At 44.7% G+C, this 22,626-nt stretch overlaps 1 protein-coding gene across 1 annotated transcript; it reads left to right on the top strand.

The window, feature by feature from the left end:
- Positions 1 to 10,343: 10,343 nt before the first annotated feature.
- si:ch211-112f3.4 (EF-hand and coiled-coil domain-containing protein 1) lies at positions 10,344 to 20,854 on the top strand. Its single transcript, XM_064306472.1, has 8 exons — positions 10,344 to 11,595; positions 12,292 to 12,832; positions 16,551 to 16,675; positions 17,177 to 17,315; positions 17,618 to 17,765; positions 18,232 to 18,390; positions 18,982 to 19,051; positions 20,143 to 20,854. Exons 1-8 carry the CDS (start codon positions 10,992 to 10,994, stop codon positions 20,280 to 20,282), a joined length of 1,926 nt encoding a protein of 641 aa, XP_064162542.1. The 5' UTR covers positions 10,344 to 10,991; the 3' UTR covers positions 20,283 to 20,854.
- Positions 20,855 to 22,626: the final 1,772 nt, after the last annotated feature.

Raw genomic sequence — 22,626 nt, 5'->3', positions numbered from 1 at the left:
AGCATTGTATTCCAATGGGCACAACATTACAGTCCGTAAGTGCAGGTTTTATGGAAGGAGAAAGCACGTGGTACTTTTTGAGTTAACAGCCATTGCTCATGAAAGTCACGGAATGCATGGACTGCTTTTATTATACGGAATCTCATTGGCTGACTGGGAGACAGTTGTGTAGCTGTAAACAACGCCGATAAATTCCTGACGGCTGTTATCGGGCCCTGTTCAATGCACGTTGTGTGAAATCCTTCTGGCAAGTGGTCACATGCTTTTCAACTGAAAGGCTGGTGTGGCTGTCATTCTGCGTTGTGAAACTGCGGTCGCTCATTGCCTGGGCACCCAGAGGTACGTATTACAGTAAAACAAAAACAAACAAACAAACAAACAAAAAGAAATATTTCTGAGAAATGTGTACTGGCCTTTCACTGCCTTGGGAACACCATCTGAACGTGTTCCTGGAAAACGTTCAGTATGTATGCTTATAGGTTCTGGGCCTTTTTTTTTTTTTTTTTGAGGGAGACTCGGTAAATATTTAGAAATTGAACAATGTGGAGAGTTAGATATGACGTTCAGTGTATGAGATATGTGCAGTAAATACTGCTCAGTCCTTCCTGGTTCAGTTACAATTTTTCAAACAGTATATGTTTTTATTAGCAGTTAAGACTTAATAATTATTGAGGTATTTCAACATAAGAAATCATATTCCTCATTGATGGAATACAGCTAATTGTACTTTTTCATTTGTACTCATTGCATGGGATTCAATTGTAGATGAAAATTCAACAGATTATACTCATTCTGACATCTACGGACTAGATATTAATGCAGATAAAGAATTGACTCTTCAAATGTCTAATGAGATCAGTAATTGATTACTGATGTTATTAAAGTCTTGTGTCCTTCACACAAAAAAGAAAGGAAAGTCAAGTGGTATTCTTTCTCATTCATGTCCCTGTGGGAGAACCAAATAGCCCTGCATGAAAAAGATCATTCACCGATGTCGTTGATTCTGCGCCTGAAAGTGTGTGTTGATGCAGGTCTCACTGCAGTTAGTCATTGTTTGCACAGGAAGAATATACATTTTTCCAGTGTTGCTTGGGGGAAAGGAAGGAACTGTGTAAATATGGCCGATGAGATGGCTGGGATTCCTCGAGTCTCCGCCCCCCCTTTTGGCTTCAGCATTCCATCAAAGGAACTCTGGGTTTTTCTTCGAATTATTACATAACTCTTTATTACATCACTGTTACATCACATTCTCTCTCTCTCTCTCTGTGTGTGAAGAGTACGCTGGTGGAAGTCACTTGGACGCCCTTCCACTTGCTTGTTGAGTCCCGTGTAAGTTGTGTTATTACGAAACACTAAAGCTTTACCCAGGTATTCCTGGTCATTATGTAGCAGCCCTCAAACCACGGAGAACCCGTTTGTGAACAGCTGTCCTCGTGTAATTCCCTCAAATTAAAGCTGACAGTCTCACATGTCTACCCCATGTTCATTGTTTAATTTAAAATGCAGTGTGCTAGAGTAGAGAGCTAAAACAACAACAAAAAATGTCACTTACAAAATAACGGACTGCATTGTATGTAACAGTCAAATCTATTTTATTACACGGTTGAGGACAGAATTTGCAATATTTTAAAAAAAAAATACAATGCAATATGTTAAGGGGACGCTGTGTGCAACAGTATAATGTGGCACCTAAACATTAAAGGTGAAATTATACAAACTATCAAATAAATGGCAGTTTATGACACCTTATAACACATATTATAGCATGTGTAATATTTCCCACAGGAATGCATTGTTATATAGGATAAAGGGTTTTCACGGTAAAGGGAAACAAACCGTCCCAGTGCTGCATTTCTGAAATTCCCTGCATGTGTTTGTCCAGAGATGCCAGCGTAGTGAACGCAGGGGCAGATCATCAGGCACGCGGGCACAGCTTTTGATCGGACAACGGTACTTTTGTGAGCCCTTTATTTTCAGATCTGTGCTTGCACAGACACAATGAAGCCCGTAAGACCGGCCGCCATTCTTCCAATACCTCTGCCTCCGTGTGGTGTTATATACATGTCACTGCTGATATGTGCTCACTTTTTGGAGTAAGTATTACGGCATTCTGGGCAATTTGTGCCGCAAGGTTATTAGAATTATCAGATGTTTCCTCATCTGGCTCCACCGAATTAGTTCTTCAATGTGGTATCCTACCGTAAGTCAGATTCAGCATGACTTTGAGCACTAAACCTACAATCAGACAGTTGAGCAGAACGGTGACAATGAATATCATGAATTGATTCGATGTGAGCTGTACAAATAAGTGTGTTGATTGGGTACACAATTAATAATGTATTGCAATTTTATTGATGATGAATGATCAAACTAACCATAAAAAACAATGCGGTTTCCATTATAAAAATGCGCTAAACAGTCCTTTATTGCATAGACCGTATAAAAATGCTTTATTGTTATTCATGAAACGATGGAGCAGTCTGAATGAAGCACCTCATTAGTGCACTCCAATCAGGCCTCAGGTACGATAGCAGTTGGATATGAGTGTGGGGAAAAAAAGAAACGGTTGCTTGACTTTCATGCTTATTTGTGCGCTTCAGAGGTCATGCATGCTAGAATTTTCCGTTATAAATGGACTGAAATGAATAAACAAATTACTGCTAATCACAGTCCTTAAGTCACATCAGAGGCACATTGAAATAATTGCAAAAACAATTTTTGAACTTAAAATTAAAATGTCTGGTTTTAATGAGAAAATGACCAATTCTAGCCAAGGCAGGCATGGAGAGAGTGACGATTAAGATTACCCAGCACTGCTTAGAACGCATCCCTGCCATGCACATACATGTCCACTAGGTGTCAGAGTGAGCCTTATAAAGGAAGCAGCTTCTTTCATTTTCAGGGATATTTCTTCCTCCCAAGCCATTTTGAACCACCTTTCACAAACCAGATTGGCCAAAACTGTTTTGATATCTAGCTAGAAAGTGCAATAATTAGAACCATTAAAGTCCAATAGAAATGTGTGTCTTGACTATTGGTTAATCATAATGAAATGGGAAATTTTTAAAATGAAGATCGTCTATAGTCATAGAAATCCTTCACTGGCTAATCTGGGGAGTGGATTGGGGAGTGTCAACCATTTGTTTGAAACAATTTGTCTTGCTTCAAGCATGCATGTGTACACAGAAGTGTGCGTTTCCACACCAGGAGCACACAAGGATTTCCCATGGCATTTTATTTGAAAACAAAGTGTTAAATGGTAATGAAAACATTTTACTCTGGAAAGCATGTCATTTTACTAGTACAGATAGTAACTCTTGGACCCCTGACTTTTGATGTGAAAACATACGCCTCTGACACGTCAAGAGCTATCTATGGTCTGAGTTTCAAGCGACGTTCATTAAACAAACAGATGTTTCAGTTTCTATGGTGGCGGGAAGGAAAGTCTGTTTTCTAAACCAAGCACTGTCTCTGACTGTATCGACCAATTAAAATGTTTGTGTCTCAGGCTGCATAACTGTCTCTTGTTATTTGATGTTGTATTTGTGCTGAGGAACTAAGCCAGCCTTGTCTTTAGGTTTATAAACCCTAGGTTCCGTTTCCCCGCTCCATCGTGTATTTAAATCTTTGCTCACCAAACCGCCATTCGTTCTCATCGTAAATGGCTGCACGTCATATGTTTCTTAACCAAACATAACGTACAGCATTCACGGGCACTGCATCTTTAATCTCAGACGTGTGCGTGCGCGCGCGTGTGTGCCTGCGTGCATGTGTGTGTAGGTGTGTGTGTGTGTGTGTGTGTGTGTAGGTGCGTGTGTGCGTGCGTGTGTGTGTGTGTGTGTGTAGGTGCGTGCACGTGTGCGCGCGTGCGTGCGTGCGTGTGTGCATGCGTGTGTGTGTATGTGTGCGTGCGTGTGTGTGTGTGTGCGTGCGTGCGTGCGTGCGCGTGCGTGCGTGTGTGCATGCATGTGTGTGTGTGTGCTGATTATGCAAGCCGATTGTACAGTGAGGGCCTTACGGAACCCTCCTGGTGCATAGGTGTGTGCTCTCTTTGCGTGCGATGGCGGCTCACAGGCCTGTATGTAAGCACACGCATGCAGAGCTTGTGTAGGGCTCGTACGCTTGCAGGTACATGTCCAGATTCTTCTGCTTCCTGCCTCTCCACTCAGGAAACATTTCATTATTCCATAGAATGGAATGTTGTTTAGGGAAGGATCTTAGTGGGGGGGGGGTGGGGGGGAAGGGTAGGGGTGGGGGGTGTTTGTGCGGTTGTGTAAAAGCTGGTCAGGTAACGTGGGACGCTGCTCTTTCAACGACTGTCAGTCAAAGGAACATGTCCACTTGGACCCCGCCCCATTTGTGACATGATTACTCGCAATTAGTCATCCTTGAGCTCCACAAGTATGCAACCGAAAGCTCTCATGTCGGGCCTTGCCTTTCTGACCCATAGCAATTCCATACCCTTTCGCCTCTCCCTTACAGGCACGTTCACACAATGATTCTTCAGCTTGGTTTTTTTTTTTTTCCTTCCCGAAATCAGTGTCAGGAGGTCTCTGTTGTTTTCGAGAGTCTTAGGTGAGCAGACTTTTCTTTTTTTTGTTTTCGGAAATGAGAAAAATGAAAGACTGAGGTGCAGCCTGTGGACATCCCGTACAGAGACACATACAGAGTTTGTGTAGCACAGCTACGGTAACAATGGGAACTTCAGGAAGCTGCACTTCTCATTCTCTGATTTATTCTCCGAGAGAAACTATGGTGGCCTTCACCGATAATACCAAATCCAGATTGAGTCAGTGCAAGACTTTCCATGGGAATTATTTATTTGAATTTCATTTATACAACTGGATATTTACTGAAGAAATTTAAGTCAAGTACGTTGCTCAAGAGTACACTGATCGCAGCCCACCTAGGATTCAGACCTACAGGGATTGATCACAACTGCTTGTGAAAAGCATGTTTCTCAGCTGCATACATTTTAGGTTGAAACATTAAACCTGAAGTCCAATTCTTTATGACTGAAACAAGCACTTATGTAGCGCAGGATAAAGGCAATACAAAAAAGTATCACTTTACTTCACCAAAATTTCTTATACTTATCACTATAGATGCCCTATGCTACAGAAAGTTGCAAGTTCTAAAAATTATTCTCCCCTGACTTCAAGTTGCAGATGACATCATCTGTGTGGGGATGGAAAGGGGGTGGGAGGGGGCGGGGGTGAGTATGCTTCAGTTATTTTCTTAGTATTGCACCTAGCCACACCTCTGACAAATGCAAACTAGCGTTGAGTTTGTTTTGCATTTCTATGGTAGTTCAAAGGCTTGTGGGTTATTCAACAACAGACTATTGAGGGGTGACTTTTTTCTGTGACTGAAAAGAACAGCAGGAGATGCTACTCTGTGAAAATAACAGAGACTGATATCCACATGGTTCTTATTATTATTACAAATAATAATAATAATAATAATAATAAGGAGAATAATTATTTAGTAAACACCTTCATTTGGCTAAAGATTACTTTATACACGTCTCTGTCTTTTGATATCAGACACAAAGACGTAGTAGTGTTCAGGCCACGTCTTTAAGAAAAGTGATCATTTGTGATCCAAAGTGAGCAAATACATAATTTCAGAACCATATCTTCCTGAGTGGATGAATGTTACCACCCCAGGGCTCTTCGGTGCTCCCATTTTAGGAGCAGCTGCTCATGAAAATTGATGTTTGCTGGCTGGAAAAAAAAAATCATCTGGGAGCACATCTACTAATCGGCATGCAGTAGTGTGCTCCTAGTATTTTCAACTTGGATGCACAAGGTGCCCCTTGACAAAAAAAATGTTAGCGTAGCGCCCCTGTCGCTGCGCTGCATACGAACGCTGCGTACGAACGCTAAGCTAGCCCTGTGCGTGAGATGAGGGGACGTTCTGAGCCGCACGACAGCACCGGCAGGGGACAGCCTCCGTGTAACAGGTCCCTGACCTCGGCAGAAACGATTCTTCCCACTGTCAGGACGCCGGCAGAATGCTCTCTTTGTTCTCAGAGCGATAAGTGAGGGAGCAGAGTCCGTGCAGCAAAGGAAGGAGCATTGGCCAACGCTTCGGGCGTGAAACAGGCCACGGTGGTGCGGAGCGGGGGGTGGGGCCTCTTTCAGAAGAGGCGGATTGGCCCTGCGCATTACTCCACTGCACAGCTCTCCCACCGCGGGAGGAGGAGTGGAGAGGTCGGAGGTCACGGTGAGACTTCATAAAAGTGAAGGGGAAGGAAAAGCCCTGAGGTCAGCTGGAGCTCGTGCCTCAAGGAGGTGTGTGTGTGTGTGTGTGTGCACTGTGTGTGTGTGTGTGTGTGTGTGTGTGTGTGCATGTGCACGCTGTGTCAGTGTGCGTGTGTGCCGCATCTGTGTTCATGTGTTTGAGTGTGTGTGTGCTGCGTCCGTGCGTATGTTTGTGTTTTTCTGTTTCTGTGCGTGTGCATATGTGTGTGTACTTCTGTGCGTATATGCGTGTGTGTCTGTGTGTCTCTACTTGTTTTTTTGTGTTTGTGTGTGTGTCTCTGCTTGTTTGTTTGTGTGTGTGTGTGTGTGTGTGTGTGTGTGTTTGTATGGGTCACAGGCATTGTCTTTAATCTGATTCAGAAGCCCCAGCAGGACATATGGTGTGGCCACAAAGCTACATCCCACAGCCACCGACACCATTATCTGCTCCGTCATAAAGACAGGGGAAGGTCTGCCCAGTCCTTATGCCACATTGATCTGCCCCTCTGTCCCCGCAATATGGCCACTGGCCCGAAAATCTCATTTGCACAGCAACCCCTCCTGCGACGAACCCCTTTTACTCAAAGTGATCGTGCTCTGAAGAAGGCTCTAGAAGCCGTTGTGAGAGGGCTTCCATATTTGTACTGGGAGTGAATGAGCTATAACAAAAATCCTTCCACGTGTTGGCAAGGGCCCATGCATGAAGATGGTGTCTGTGGTCTTTGAGACAGAATGCCACTCAATACCGCTATGTTATATGGCTTTAGTGCACTACTAGTATAATTTATAATTTACACACCCATGTAGGAAAGAAGGTCAAGCCAAGAAGTATAGCATAGACATGTGTTTTGCAATGGTGTTGATGGGAGTTGAGGTTAAGTCAAGTAGAAACTACGAAGTACTTTTTCACTTTGCCTCCCATTAGGATGCCTGTGAACCAGTGACAAAGTTGCAGCAGTGTAGTATAGGCTGGGCTTGTAACCTGAAGGTTGCAGGTTTGAATCCCAGGTAGGGTGTGTCAGTTGTACACCTTGAGCAAAGTGCTTAACTTAAACTGCTTCAGTATATATCCAGCTCTATAAATGGATAAGGTAAAAATGCAAAAGAAAAACAAAAAAGAAAAAAAAAGTATATATATATATATATATCATGCAAGTCGCTCTAGACAAGAGCGTCTTCTAAATGCATGTAATGTAATGAAGAACATTTAGCCTGTTGAGCTCACACTTGAGAGGGAACGGGTGAGTTTCTTTCCTGCTCCAGATTCTTGGGTTCAAATAGTAGGTGGACCATACATTACATTACATTACATTATAGGCATTTAGCTGACGCTCTTATCCAGAGCGACTTACAACAGTGTAACCAAACTCAGGATCAAGTCCACTTAAGTCCATTGAACAAAATGCAGATAAAGTGTAGCCGGGGAAACGTATCAAATAGTATGGCTCATTATTCCAACAAAAAAAACACGTGCCTGTCAGCAAAACATAGCTTATTAGAAGTAATTTAATTAATGGTCTGCTTCTGTACAATAAATACCGTGTTCCAGGCATGACGCGTTCATTCAAATGGTAGGAGTTTTAAAAACACAATCAGGAGTTTGGATGGAGGGGAGAGAAAGAGACACAGAGTGAGTAAGAGATAGAAAGAGAGAGAGGGTGAGAGTGAGAGAGTGAGTGTGTGTGTGTGTGTGTGTGTGAGTGTCACCGAGTTTAAAGTGAGCTCAGTGTAATGTTTAACCATGCCTATGTGTGTGCGCGTGTTTGAATTTCCCTGCTCATGTGTGTTTGCAGTGTGTGCGTGAGCACGAGGGGAGCGTCCTGGTTTCTGCAGGAGGAGGAGGAGGCAGGGAACAAAGGAGCTTTGTCTGAGATACGGATGCTCAGTGCAAAAACACGGCCCGGGCGATTGTCTTCTCGGGAGACTTCCCTTTCAGGTGCGCGAGGGTGACGGCACGAGCGCGATTAGCGCCGTTAAACTGCAGCGGCTCCTTCACAGATTCATCTGTACGGTGGAAAAATCTAATTGGGCCATCAAAGCAACTTTTACTGACAGATTCTCTGTCTGCCTATTGGCTATCTCACTCTTTGCCTATATGCTTTTAATCGCAGAACGGACAAAAAAATAATTTCTTTTAATAGCTCACCGGTGTACCGCTTTCATGCTGGCTAACTAAATTCACAGCATTAATTTCATTGGTCATCATTTGCACTTCCTCTTAATATTGCCTGTATGAAATACCCATATTATTAAGAGGAATATAATACACCTGTATGAAATAATGAAATGAATATTGCATTTAACTAAGTGTTACTTATTAGTAAATATTGTTTATTGCTCAAAACCCCCCAACAATGTTGGGATTTCCTTTCCCCATTTCAATATACGGGCAACGTTTTGGTGACACAAAGCCTTTCAAGGTTCCCAGTGCTGACACGGAAAATCGGATATGGCGGAGGATTAACGGCAGAAAAATATTAAAAACTCACAACTACTTAATATACAATGATAAAGCATTAAAAATGTCAACTACCTAATATGCAGTGTTAAAGCATTGAAAACGTCAACTACCTTGACACATGGACAGGCACATGACTTAACCTGTCCACAACTGCAGATCTGTCATATGATAAGTCATATCCTTCCGGTCTCTTAAATGAAATAAATGAGCAAAAGAAAGTATAATGAGGGGGTAGAGTTTTCTGACGAACAATGAATCAGGACCGATTTTTGCAGCTCACCATAGAGTAATCACTCTACCGTCTTCACGTTACTACATTAAACCACTACACAATTCATCCAGCCCAAACTGGAATACACTGAGGTATAAGGCCTGTTTCGGCTGAAGTACCTTGAAAATAAAAAAGAGATAAAACGTAATAGACTCATTTCCAGGAAATCCTCATCTGGCGACTCTGCGTCCAGATGCTAAGGTAACACAGAGCCCCGGGACACGGCTCGGCTCGGCGCGAGGGCGTGCCGAATGTTTTGTCTGGTGACGTTTTCTTTGAACTTGGCAACTCTTGGCACGCTTCATTGCAAAAACACTTCCTAGGAAACTGGGAGGAAAAAAAAAGATTAATACTCATTAGAAGGGGGGTGTTCTACACTACAAGCCTTTCCAGCAACCTCGTAGCTTTAACCCCCACCACTCGCAATAAAATAAATTTCAATGGTATTTGGAAGACATTCCGAGGAAGCGATTTCAGTAAAAATGATCATCCATAAGGAATACTTTTTCTTATGGTGGTTAGGGGAAAAGTGAGCAATTAACAAAAAAGGGAAAGAATAGTTTTGTTCTATGATTAAAAAATGCACGTGTTAATGCGTGCCTCCACATTTTCACATACGGCAGACGAATGTATTAAATAACATAAGACACCCCCCTCCCCCCCCCCTCCCCCCTTCCCGAAATGAAAAGGAATTACTGGCATTGTCACTGGTTTCCAGGATTGGTCCTTTGTCACGTTTTGACAAGCAGATGATGGCTGGTAGTGGCAAGGAAAGGTGTGTCCGTGGTCAAGTGTCTTGTTTCATTAGTGACTATGGGCAAGTGACAGTGTGCGTTTATTTGGTTTAAAGCAGTCGGGTATCAAATGTCTTTCAAGTGTAATACGGTCATAAGAGAAGATCTGAGTCAGGGCTCCTGATTTAAGTCATTATTAGTGACTCAGGCCTCTTTTCATCCTTGCATTGTTTATCACTGAGTCAGGTTAATGAAAAATATAGAAAAAATGCGTCAAATATTGGGTTATAACATTATAACGCGTTATGCGTTTACATGGCACAATGAAAAGTTTAATTAAATCAGTGCTTATATTGTGAATTCATTGTTCTATTGTTGATAGTTTTATTTATTATTATTTTTTACATATTAAAGTGTAAATAGTGTCTATATGCATACTTTGAGCAGATTTTATGCACAAAATTACTTTCTGTGGGCTGATTGAGTTTTCGCTGCATGTTAATGCCTTAATTGCGTAAAAGCGAACACGCTTCAGCAAGTTATTGCTAAAGTGAACTATAACAACTATGAAAAATATCGATGTCTCCTTGCTTAACTAAAGTGAACATTTTTGTATAGTCAGGAACACATTAACTATAAATATAACTTGCATATAAAATCCCTTAAATGTCAATGTGTTCGTTCGGGTCGGCGCTAGGACCCCTCTGGGGACGTTTTTCATCCATTCATTCCAGAAATCCGTCGCTTTCTTTTAATCTTTATGACAACACCCGGCAGCGGCTCGTGGGTGGTGCCGAGGTGTGTGAAGACGGGACTGAGGAGGAAATCAAAAACTTTTGCTCTCTCCGGGAACGAGCTCACTTGGAAAAGGCGAAGCCAAGAGGCGCAACTCCGCACTTTGAGCGCTGTGGATACTACGTTGACGGACATTGACATTTCTTCAGAAACGCTTCTGAAGGATACATTCCCAGCTCACACTTGGCAGAAAGGATGATATGTCCCAAACGTGCTTGGAATAATTAATCGGACACTGACTGATATTTGATGCAGCGGAACTGTGAAGCTACTTTTTTTAAACGGACCTTTTACAAACTACTTTTCTTTTTAAAATCAAATTCAACAAATAAACAATCGGAATAAATGTGCAAGAAAGTTTCATGCAGCACATGACCATTGCTCAGATGTCGGTCTCCAGAAAGTAAGTCATTTTTCAATTGTTGTTACGCCCCTGTAAGAAATGAGACGGCCACGTTGAAAAATAACTATTAATCACATTTCAAATGTTGGAAATGCCTCGAAGCACCACGGCCAGTAGTCACCAGACGTCAATTCGGTCGTCGCGCAAAAGCGAGTGGCTTCGAAGCGCTCTAGCCCATCGTTATGACCCGGATCCAGGCGTGGAAAACGAGATAGTGGTTCTCGCCACAGGCATCGATCAATACTTGCAGGAGGTTTTCCATCACCTTGCATATTACAACGGCGATGATCTCATTTCGGGAGAGGATTTCAGACTGTTATGCTCTGTACTGGGGATTCCCATTTCTGCAGAGGGCGAAGAGGAGCAGGTAGACGGAGAGGAGGCGCGAGACATCTGCTCGGGGCTACCCCGCGAGTTGCACTTCAAAGAGTTTCACAGGCGCCTCTGCGGGTATTTCAACACACGCGCGCGTAACAGAACTGCAGACGCGCGCCTTCCAGTCACCGAAGAGACTGAGCACATCGAGCGCGAGATCAGGCTCCGGTGGCCTAGGGTGCGGAGGAGAAAGTGCGTCAGTTTCGACCTGTCCAAAAACGTTCACTCAGACAAGAGAGCAATGTGCAGACCGGGTTCCTTGGTAAAGCCTGACAGTCTCAACTCATTTGCACAACTGGATGGCGAAACAGGTATTCGCGACTCTCTGTGGGTTGTGTTTGCGCATGTGTGGGCGAGAGACAATGAGGTGGTGGTGATATAGGTTAAGGTGAAGGTGGGGAAAGAAAGATCATGGACAGGCGAGTTAAACACCCTTAATTTCAACATCCTCCAGTTGGAGAATACTGAATAGAAAACAGTGGAGTGCTCTCTAGCAGTAGGCTATTATTAGCACCTGCCTACCCAGTGGGTAACTACACCTATTCTCTGTTATGCATTTGATATATTAATGAAATGACTAAAGCAGTCATTTTCTTCCCTTTGTGTGCCTTCAAACAGGTGCATTTGATACCCTTAGAATATTACTCTTCATGAAGTTATGCAATTGACTTAAACTCACAATTATACATTTCCTTTTGATACTGAAATAAAATTTAATAACTGGGAATAATCTTCACAATTTACAATTATTCAGTGATTTCATTTGATCAATATTTCACTGTTAATGATTTTGATTTGGTTTGGAATTCCTTGTAAAGCATTCTGTCAGTTTGTGGAATTCGGAATTCTTTGTAAGGCATTCTGTCAGTTTGTGGAATTCGGAATTCTTTGTGAAGCGATGTGTCAGTTTGTGGAATTCGGAATTCTTTGTATGTCATTCTGTCAGTTTTGTCATTCTTAACTCTGGAGCTACTGCTCTGACCTGTCGTTTTTTAAATGTGCGACAGCAGGCTCCGGTCCCCAGTGGGTGGCGCTGCAGCATCTGGAGGCCGAGAACGCGAGCCTGCGGGAGCTGGTGGAGGACCTGCGCTCCGCCCTGCAGGGCAGCGACGCCCGCTGCCTGGCGCTGGAGGTGGCGCTGCGTCGCCAGGACGGGTCGCCCCTGACGAAGTCCACCGGGGAGAGGAGAGGGGACGCCAGACTAGCCCATCAGCCCAGGCGGGAGTGGACCGCTAGGGGGGTCACAAACCTCCTGAGGGAGCTCAACCTGATTCGCGCCTCCCGTGACGGACAGCTGGAGGAGGCAATGAAGTTCAATCAGAGGCTGGAGGCGGAGCTCGAGGCAGCCTATCGGGAGGGGCAGCAGCTGGAGGAGGCCCTGATTCGGCTGCAGAGGGAGAACAGGCAGATCAAGCAGAAGGCGGAGGAGGCGAGGACGGCCCTCGCGCGGGGCCTGGGCCTGGTCAGAGAGATCCAGGGCCAGGCCTCCACGGTCCCCTCCCTGCAGGGCAGGATCCGGGAACTGGAGGAGCAGCTTCAGAGTCTCAGGTGGGAACCGAATTTGCATTTCCTCCAGAAAGGGCAGAGATGCTCCAGTTTCAGACCAGCCAATCGGTCATTACATTGTTATCCTTAAACTATTTCAGTATTGTGCTGAGCCAATGCGAGTACCTGCTCAAGAGCTACAACGGCAGTCCTAGCCTGAACGAACCAGCCAACCTTCGGTTACAAGCGCGTTCCTGAACTGGGATACACTAGCCGTTCGTACTCACGCTGCAGCGGTGGCGCGTGACTTGGGAGTATCAGTACGTGAGTCATTCAGTCCGTTTGAGCTTGTCAAACGGTGAGCCTGGTTGGACCCAATGGCCTGTTCTTCCGCATTATTTCTCGTCTGTTAGTTTAATTGTCCCGTTTATGTGGCTGTGTACTCCTGTGTGATGTGCTGCTGTCATTCTGATTGTTGACTGTGTCGTTGTAACTTTGTGTTTAATGTCAGGTCTAAAAGAGATTTTCATCTCAATCAGAAAAACATTTGAATCCTATTTGTTTTGGATTCAAATACTTTTCTACGCTTTACTGATTTTGTCTGGTGTATTGGAACCAATGAAATACTCTCAAGAAGTATAAACCCCGCCTTCTGGTCATAATGGCAGGCTCAATTACACCAGGCAAGATCGAGAGAGCACAGAAAAGTATTTGATTCCAAATCAAATACGTATTAGACTCAGGCCAGTGCCTAATGGGGGTTATCCCAGTAAACGGAGGATAAATAAATAAATATGCTCTTACGCATGTTAATGGAATCAGGGTGCATAGCGTAGCATCTTATGTTGTCACTAAATGGATATCTGCAGGGGCGTGGCCAGACCTGGAGATACATCATGCCCAGAGACAATGTCACAGGACCTAGGGGGTGGTTGGAGATGGGGGGGGGGCGAGGGGGGGGTAGTGTTTGATGGGGGTGGAGTCCATTTGGCAACCTGTAATTATGAGCTCAGGGCTTGTTAGTACTGGATGAGATTGCCACCTCCGGTGACGTCTTAGTCCTGCTTGTGTAAATCCTGGAGGTGCAGGACCACCTGGTTAGCAGGTATTTCCTCTAATGCTTGCGATTGTTCGAGGGTGGGAGGATCAGGGGCTCTTCCTGTCTGGTATATCCTCTGGACCCCACCCACAGCAGGCTTATTTTAGGATCCTAGTTGACTGATTATTGATTACAGTTTAACAGGCACTTGGGCTTCCTCTCTGAAAACATTTCACCCAGTAAGCGTGTAACGTACTAATCAGGATAGGTGGAAGTCATCAATGTAACACCCAAGAAAATTCTGGGGCAACATTTCCAAATGTTAACACTATTTTTAACCCTCCCTTCCCACCCAATGCTTGACCAGCGTTGTTTCTAGCCTACCTCATTTATGCAAGCCTTACAAACATTTGGTAACGTGCGGTAATAACTGAAATAAGAAGGGAGGATCAATCCTGGTTAGCCACCAGCTCCTTGAGAAATGTCTGTTATGTGCTGACTGGGCAGGTGAATCGATCGCGGCTTCTCATTGGTTGGCCTTGCGCATATATTAACCCAGTTCGGAGGGCAGATGTCATCATTCCTGGGCTGACGCACAGCTGGTGGTTGAGGGTTAGAAGGGAACACTGTTATAATCAATCCTAACCGGGCATTGGCTGGCCCCATCCCACCCCACCCCATATGTCCCCAAACCCCTACCCCTCTCTCTTTTCTTTACCGCTCCTGCTACTTCTAAAAAGGCAATTTGGACCCAAAATGGCGGGAGGGTGAATTAGGCAGGCCTGCACTGTGAATGAATGGGTGTCGGACACGCTGGGTTATCTATGACTTTGGGGGGGGACTCTTTAAGACTCGCGGCTTTATTCAAATTCAAAAACAATGGCTGCTCCGGGCTCAGCCATTTTCTACGCTGTAATAAAGCTGATTCTCTCCCTGTCCCTTTTCCCAGTTGTACTGTGCACATTCAGCTATGGTGTGATATACGTGGAGCTGAAAATGGTATTACGGAATATCGTTTATTTTTTTGAGGGTGTTTTGCAGACTCTCTTAACCAGAGGAACTCACACAGCTTGCATTCTTTCCTTTTTTTTTACCCCCTCTCATACAAGCCATTGATCACAGCTGGATGTCAATGGACTGTACGGGGAAAGAGAACCACAAACAGCACATCCAGGCCATGAAGCGCTGGAGACCTGTTCCTAGTGAACGGCGATTTATCACCATAAACATTAACAGTGGCTGAGAAGCTGAAAAGCCCCGTGTTTGAATCATTAAACCAGGGTGGGAGGGGCTTGGGGGGGTGGGGAGAGCTGTGAGATCACGGTGCTCAGTCTACCGTGACAGACAAGCCTGGATGTGTCCTCAGGCCAGGCCCAGGATGTGTGCTGAGTGCCTGGATGTGTCCTCGGGCCAGGCCCAGGATGTGTGCTGAGAGCCTGGATGTGTCCTCAGGCCAGCCCCAGGATGTGTGCTGAGAGCCTGGATGTGTCCTCGGGCCAGGCCCAGGATGTGTGCTGAGAGCCTGGATGTGTCCTCGGGCCGGGCCCAGGCTGTGTGCTGAGAGCCTGGATGTGTCCTCGGCCAGGCCCAGGTGTGTGCTGAGACAGGACTGTAGCGCCTCCGCCAGGCCCGTTGTGTCACTGGAGCCTGATGGTCTCGTGCGCTCAGGGCGGAAGTGTGTTCGAGAGCCTGATCCTCCCTCCCTCCCATTCGTTCTGAGTCCTACTTCCTCCTCCCCCCCCACTTTCTGACAGGGATACGGATGTGTCCTCGGCCAGGCACCAGGACGGCGGTCTGATGCAGAATGGATGTGTGTCGAGGCAGCCCAGGCTGTGTGCTGAGTGCCTGGATGTGTCCTCGGGCCAGGCCCAGGATGTGTGCTGAGAGCCTGGATGTGTCCTCGGGCCGGGCCCAGGCTGTGTGCTGAGAGCCTGGATGTGTCCTCGGGCCAGGCCCAGGCTGTGTGCTGAGTGAACAGGCCGACCTTAGCCGCGACTCCGCCCAGGCCCGGCTCTTTGGATCAGCGCTGGGGCGTGCGCTCTCGTCCTGCGCTCACCGGGGCGATGAAAGGGGGTGTTGTTCCGACGGCCGCTCCCTCCCTCCCTCCCTCCCTCTCTCCCTCCCTCCCTATCTTTTCTCTGACAGTGGATACGGCTGTTTTGTTCTGTCGACCGCACGAGCTAAACTCAGCGGGACAGGCAAGGTTGATGCGAGAATGAAAAGTATGTGTGTGTGGGAGAGACAGAGAGAGATAGAGCGAGAGACAGATCGAGAGATAGAGAGATAGAGAGGTTGAGAGAGAAAAGTAGAGACGGAGAGATATACGGCTGCTCTCCCATTCCCTTTTCTCTCAACTTCTCATTTTCTCCCCTCTTTTTCCCTTTATATCATCTCTTCTTTCACCCTCCCTCTCTCCTTTTATCCTCTTTTCTCTCTTTCTCTCTACTCAGACTTTCTAAGCTCTGTTTCTTCTCTCTTCCCCCCACTCCCCTTTATAATCTCTCCCCTTGTCCCTTTCTTCTTTCTCATGGAGAGAAATGTCATCCCTTTCTTTGGTACACCTCAGTAATTCTTCTAGAGCAGATCCACGGTGAAAACTGAATGGAAGGATCTTTTATTTCTTGTGCTGTGTTTTCAAAGCACTGTCAAACGAAGTACTCGAGGTTAACACATCTTGGGTGAGCAAGACGAATTGCAGTAGACTGAATTTTATTGGACAAATCGCCCTTCTCTTACACACAGGAATGGCTGCACCTGCAGAACAGAACCAGAACCAGAACCAGAAAACTTATCCAATCCCCCATCTATGATGGTTGGCCCCCCATTGCAACTCTGCTCTACTGGGTCAGATGAGTCTTACATCAGAGGTGAGCCACGCCCATTTAATGAATCATCTGACCAATCAGGTAAAGGCTTTACTAGTGACAACCCTCATGTGAATATGTCATTTTGTGTGGTACTATTTCTCTTGCATCAAGCTGATATGGAACTGTGCTGGTCCAAGAAGTTAAATTCACCTTTGATGTTATTTGATGCAACAAAGGCAGCATTATTACCTCTCACTGCCATTTAAATACAATTTTAAAAAGGTAAACTATTTGGCTTGGAATTATAAATAATAACATTTTGTTGTCTTTATTAAACCATTAGACACTTTCAATTAGCAATAATAATAATAATCATCATCATCATCATAGTAATAATAATCATCATCATAATCATAATAAACAGAGTCAGGGGTATATATAATTCATAAAAATAGACAAAATGATTGACATTCTTTGCCATATTTTTGGAAACATGGCTTGTGATTATATCAGTACTGAGTGAAGGGATGACCTCTTGACCTTGTCCATCGCCGCCTCTAGAGGAAGGACTCCAGAGGGCAGTGGAGGGCCGGGCAGCCTCCGATGAGGAAGAGGAGGACAGAGAGAACAAGAAGGATGGCCAGTGCTGTCTGGTGGAGATGAAGAAACTGATCAACAGGCTGCCTAACTGTGGCAAAGGGTACGCCCACACACGGACCTGCCCAATGGGAGAAATGCTCCAGTCGTGTGTCTGTGTGTTTGTGTGTGTGTTTGTGTGTTTGTGTGTGTGTGTGTGTGTGCATGTGTGTGTGTGCATGTGTATGTGTGCATGTGTGATGCTGGTATATCTGTCCGGTGCAAGAACAAGCTGTTCTGTTCCGACTTTAAAATCGGCCATTTTTGCAACTGAGTACACCTTCTCATATTAGCCAGAGGGGAGCGTACTGCAGGGGGAGGAAAAGGACATATTTAATCACCCTGGCTTCCTGTCGTGTTCCTCAGCTGCCAGAAGACGGCCGCCCGTCACCTGCTCATCTCGCAGGGCTGTCTGAATGACATGGAGCCTGGTGGCAGCGGCTTATCCGAGCTCACAGGACAGAGCCGCAGGAGGCACGGCCGTCTGGAGGAGAGGGAGAGTGAGCTGGAGAAGGTGAGGGTTTTGTGTGAGTTTTGTGAGGTTTTTGTCTGTGGAAGAAACTTTCTCCTTAACTCCAACTTCCTTGTTTTTGCTCTCTGCATTTCAGACCGGGGTCAAATACGCATTTGTTTTGGATTCAAATACTTTTCTACGCTCTACTGATCTTGTCTGGTGTATTGGAACTAATTAAATACTCTCAAAAGTGCAAAGCCCCCCCCCCCCCCCTAATGGTCATATTGGAAGGCTGAATTACACCAGGCAAGATCAATAGAGCACAGAAAAGTATTTGAATCCAAAACAAATACGTATTTGACCCAGATCTGCTACGTTTCTGTTCTTGCCTCCCAAACTTATGCCTAAACCAAGACTGATTTAATTTTAGCAACGGTCCATGAAAAGTACATCAAAGTGACTTTCTCCCTCCCCCCCTTTCTCTTTTCCCCTCTCTGGTCTCTCCTTCTTCTGGTCTCCCCCTTAGATGTTGTCCCTGTTGGGTAAAGACCTGCAGCTGAAGCAGGAGGAGGTGGAGATGCTGAGGATGGAGGTGCAGATGGTGGAGACGGAGAGAGTGCGTCTGTCCCTCCTCGAGGAGAAGCTGACGGACACACTGACGCTGCTGCTGCAGCTACGCACCAAGGTACCGTACAGCCGAAGCACACTAACTCCCCTCCTGCATTCTCACGAAGGATGTCAATATCCAACACACTTTGCTGTGTTTCATGTTACTTTCAACTCACTTTGTGTTACTACTTTTGTATTACAAATATGCAATTTATGTACTACAAAGGAAGATGTTTTAATACAGACTATGCTGAAAGTAGAACAAAATGTGTTGTTATTAACTAGACATGGAGGTGTGTGTTTTAACACATCTGTTTTTGTGAGTGTGTGCCTTATGGCCTGTGTAAAAAATGAAACTACACTGAAATATTCATTGACCAGGGGATGACATGAACAGATTTGCGATGCTATGTGTGGCGCAAAAAGTTAAGTCATTCTGATCTGATTATGTCATTGTACGTTGCAAATACAGTCCTGGACAGAATGATTTTGGCCATTACGACAACAAAATGATCTTAGATGACTGGAGCTGAATGTCAGTTTACTGGCCTACAGTGCCATCTACTGGTACATATGGGAACCTGCCCTTACTTCTAAGGAATTTGCCATACGTACAGGTCAAAATATTCAGAAATTTATGATGCCTCTTGTTCTTTCTTCCTGGTAGAACATTTCCCGCAGAGCCTTTGGGAAGATTATTATGGACACACTAGATGTTTGCTGCAAAAACGGCCATGGTAAGCCTTTCTGTTGTTTTTACTTTGTCTATGTCTTGAAACATGGAGAGAAGGGTTTAAAATTGTTTTGCCCACAGTCACTATGCCCTCTCTGCCAGAAAAACTACGACAAATGTCGACAAATGAACTGAACCTGTCTGACCTATGCGCCACAGGTAGCCTCTGGCGAAGATTTAGAGGATATTGATGTGGCTCTCAAACCTGCTCAAGAGGTGTTACAATATAATCTAAACCTTCGCTGTCTGCCTCTCTAGGTTGGGGTTACAAAGTAGTGGTAGGGGCGACATAGCTCAGGAGGTAAGAGCAGTTGTCTGGCAGTCGGAGGGTTGCCGGTTCGAACCTCGCCCTGGGCGTGTCGAGGTGTCCCTGACCAAGACACCTAACCCCCAACTGCTCTGGCGAATGAGAGGCATCAATTGTAAAGCGCTTTGGATAAAAGCTCTATATAAATGCAGTCCATTTACCATTTAGCATAGTGATGGTTGACATGAAGCCCCACCCCTGATTCCCCAACATCACTGTAATGCACTATGACTTCTGTTGTAATGGGTGATTTTCACTGTGTAATTGGCATTCATTAGAACACCTGAAGGCATGAATGGTACAGATGCATGTGCAGTTTGGATGTAAATACGCAGTTTATTAATATTATTAATAATGTGCGCACAGTAGCTGCATTTCTGGCTGTAGATTCTAAATTTGTGGTGTACACAGAAGGTGATTGGATAGGGCGCTCTTCATCCCGCTCTGTGCAGATGGTGATTGGATAGGGCGCTCCTCATCCCGTTCTGTGCAGATGGTGATTGGATAGGGCGCTCCTCATCCCGCTCTGTGCAGATGGTGATTGGATAGGGCGCTCCTCATCCCGCCCTGTGCAAATGGTGATTGGATAAGGCGCTCCTCATCCCACCCTGTGCAGATGGTGATTGGATAAGGCGCTCCTGATCCCACCCTGTGCAGATGGTGATTGGATAAGGTGTTCCTCATCCCACCCTGTGCAGATGCTGATTGGATAAGGTGTTCCTCATCCCACCCTGTGCAGATGGTGATTGGATAAGGCCCCTGATCCCGCTCTGTGTCTGTCCTCTCAGGTCCCTCAAATGGCCTGCAGGTGCTGGAGGCCCTCAGCGTGGAGCTGCTGTCCTGTGAGCTGCTGGGGGAGGAAGGCGGGGCACGGGCCGGCACGGGCACCTACCGAAACTCCGCCAACCCGCTGCTCATATCCTGCTGAGGGGCCGGGTCTTCGCCCCTGGGGTCCCCGATACGGGACAGGCTCCTCAGACCCCGCTGGGCCGCGTGAGACGCGACAGGCTAACGTCAAGGCTGGCTAATTTGACAAAGTTAATCAGCTGTATCGCTAGTGATCAAGAAACCAGTACTCTTTGACTTTGCCAGTCAAATGTATGCAACACTAATAATGCACTTATAAAACAAAATCTCACATTGCGACCTGTTTTTATTTATCTATATTATTATTATTATTATTATTATTATTCAAAGTATTTTTATTCAAACCATTTTTGTGATTTTTTAAATTTGTACAGACTGTATAAGGGATAACCATTTTGTTGTGAAGGGCAGGGAGCATACTGCCCTCTGTTGGTGAACTCTGTAAATGCAGAACTGAAAGTGATTGCTATAAAAAAAAAATGCTTGGAGGTTAATCCAGGTGAATGTCACTGGGGATAAGCTTTGGGAAGGATAACCTCACATTCTGTATGTAAATCACCTGTGGTACTTGTTTGTCCTGCATTATGTACAGACCTTCTGTGAGACCAAATAATAAAGATATTTCTTAAAATATTTCCTGTGTAGATGTGCTCTTTCATTACGGTTTGAATAGTATACAGTTTCCCTCCCTGTCATGGTTCTCTGTGCACAGTGGCTCATGGGCCAACCATAACATACCTCTGACTCTTTAACCCTGACAGTGTGGCATTGGTTTCAATTAGTCAGCTTTATTTCACATACTGTATGTCCAAGTGGACTTTTCACATAACGGTTAAGAGGATTGACTCCAAGGAGAACGGTGAAGATCTGGAAACTGCAGAAACACCCTTCAGGACAGGAGTAGCTGCATAATGTCTCAGCACGGGAGGCAGAAGCACTGCTGCTAAGCCGTGTCGTCGTAGGGCAACGGTAAGCTGCACGTTTGAGGAAAGAGACAATGTTCTTAACGGCCACTCTCGGCAGGGGTTACAGTGAGATCTTTGTGCTTCAGGGGGTGGGAGAGAGAGAGAGAGAGAGAGACTGAAGGAACATCTGTCTGTGCACAATAATGCTTATTGTCAGAAACGTGGGGGTGGGCCTACGTCCCGTGTGCTTACACTGATACCGAAATAAAGCTTGGTCTGTTCGCACCCTGGCCTCTCGACTGCGGCGATGTGGGAATCTCTCGGTGCCCGTGGCGCACGTTGTACTACAAGCGTCCCGTGAGGTCAGGGGTGTAACCCAGACCGAAAAAAATACTGAGGTCAAGAGACCCGGCTGGGGTAGGCCCGGGTGGGGTGGGGTGAGGGGTTAGGCCGAGGTATATATGCTCTTTTTTTAAACTATAAATCGTTAATTTTATTGATAATGCATTTTACAGTGCAAATGCTGCAGCTACACATACGCATCTAGATTAGGTGTAAATTTGAAAAGATATTAAAAGACCATTCATTCCCCTCCTAAATGCATTGCAGCTGATGTTATCGCAGCAACAAAAAAAAAATGAAACAGGCTGTAAAAATGAACATACTGAACATACATGAACAAAAATACTGAGGACATAACCTCAGTGACCTCAATAATGGTAGTTATGGTCCTGAGTGAGGTCACTGCTGTCACGAGAGAAAGTGAAGAGGCTCTCAATCTCCCCCCCCCCCACCGCCCCCTTCCCAACCAGCTCCCCCTGTGGCTCTTCATCATAAATTAATTCAATTACATTCTTATTCATTTTTTACACTCTGGTTGTTTAATAAACTTGATTTACCATCCATCTGAATGAAAAAATGAGATACACAGAATTTAACAGAATAACACTATACTCTGATGCGTTTCCCTGATTTTAAACTGAGAGACTTTTTATCATAAATGTTTTCAAATACCCTGTTTATTTATGACATTGTGGTTGTTGAATTAACATGATTTCCAGAAAATTACATTCTTAGGATGTTGTTGTTTTAGTTGATTAGCTGTCTGTAGAAAAGAACATTTTTTTCCCCCATTAAAGTCTTCAAATACACATGTATTAATTGATGACATTGGTTGTTGAATAAAAATGATTTTCTATTGTTCCGTATGAAAAAATTTATTAATTTAGCATATTTATTCATATATATTAATTTTGACCTTATTATTTACCTTCTAGTCTAAATTTAAAAAATTACACATTTATAATTTTTGTATCTTTTCCATTATTTTGACAAAAGACTATAGCCTTAGGTTTTTTTATTTTCAGTTGAAAAAGAAATTTCATCATAAATGTCTTAAAATATATATGTATTCATTTTTTACCTCGGTGTTGATAAACATTTTTCCCTCATACTGAATGAAAAAAATTCCATATTTTTCATACTTTTTACATCACTATG

Source organism: Anguilla rostrata, chromosome 13 (genome assembly GCF_018555375.3).
Source record: "Anguilla rostrata isolate EN2019 chromosome 13, ASM1855537v3, whole genome shotgun sequence".
In the NCBI taxonomy this organism is placed as follows: domain Eukaryota; kingdom Metazoa; phylum Chordata; class Actinopteri; order Anguilliformes; family Anguillidae; genus Anguilla; species Anguilla rostrata.
The sequence above is the reverse complement of the archived record's forward strand: the minus strand, read 5'-3'. Positions and strand labels throughout refer to the sequence as shown.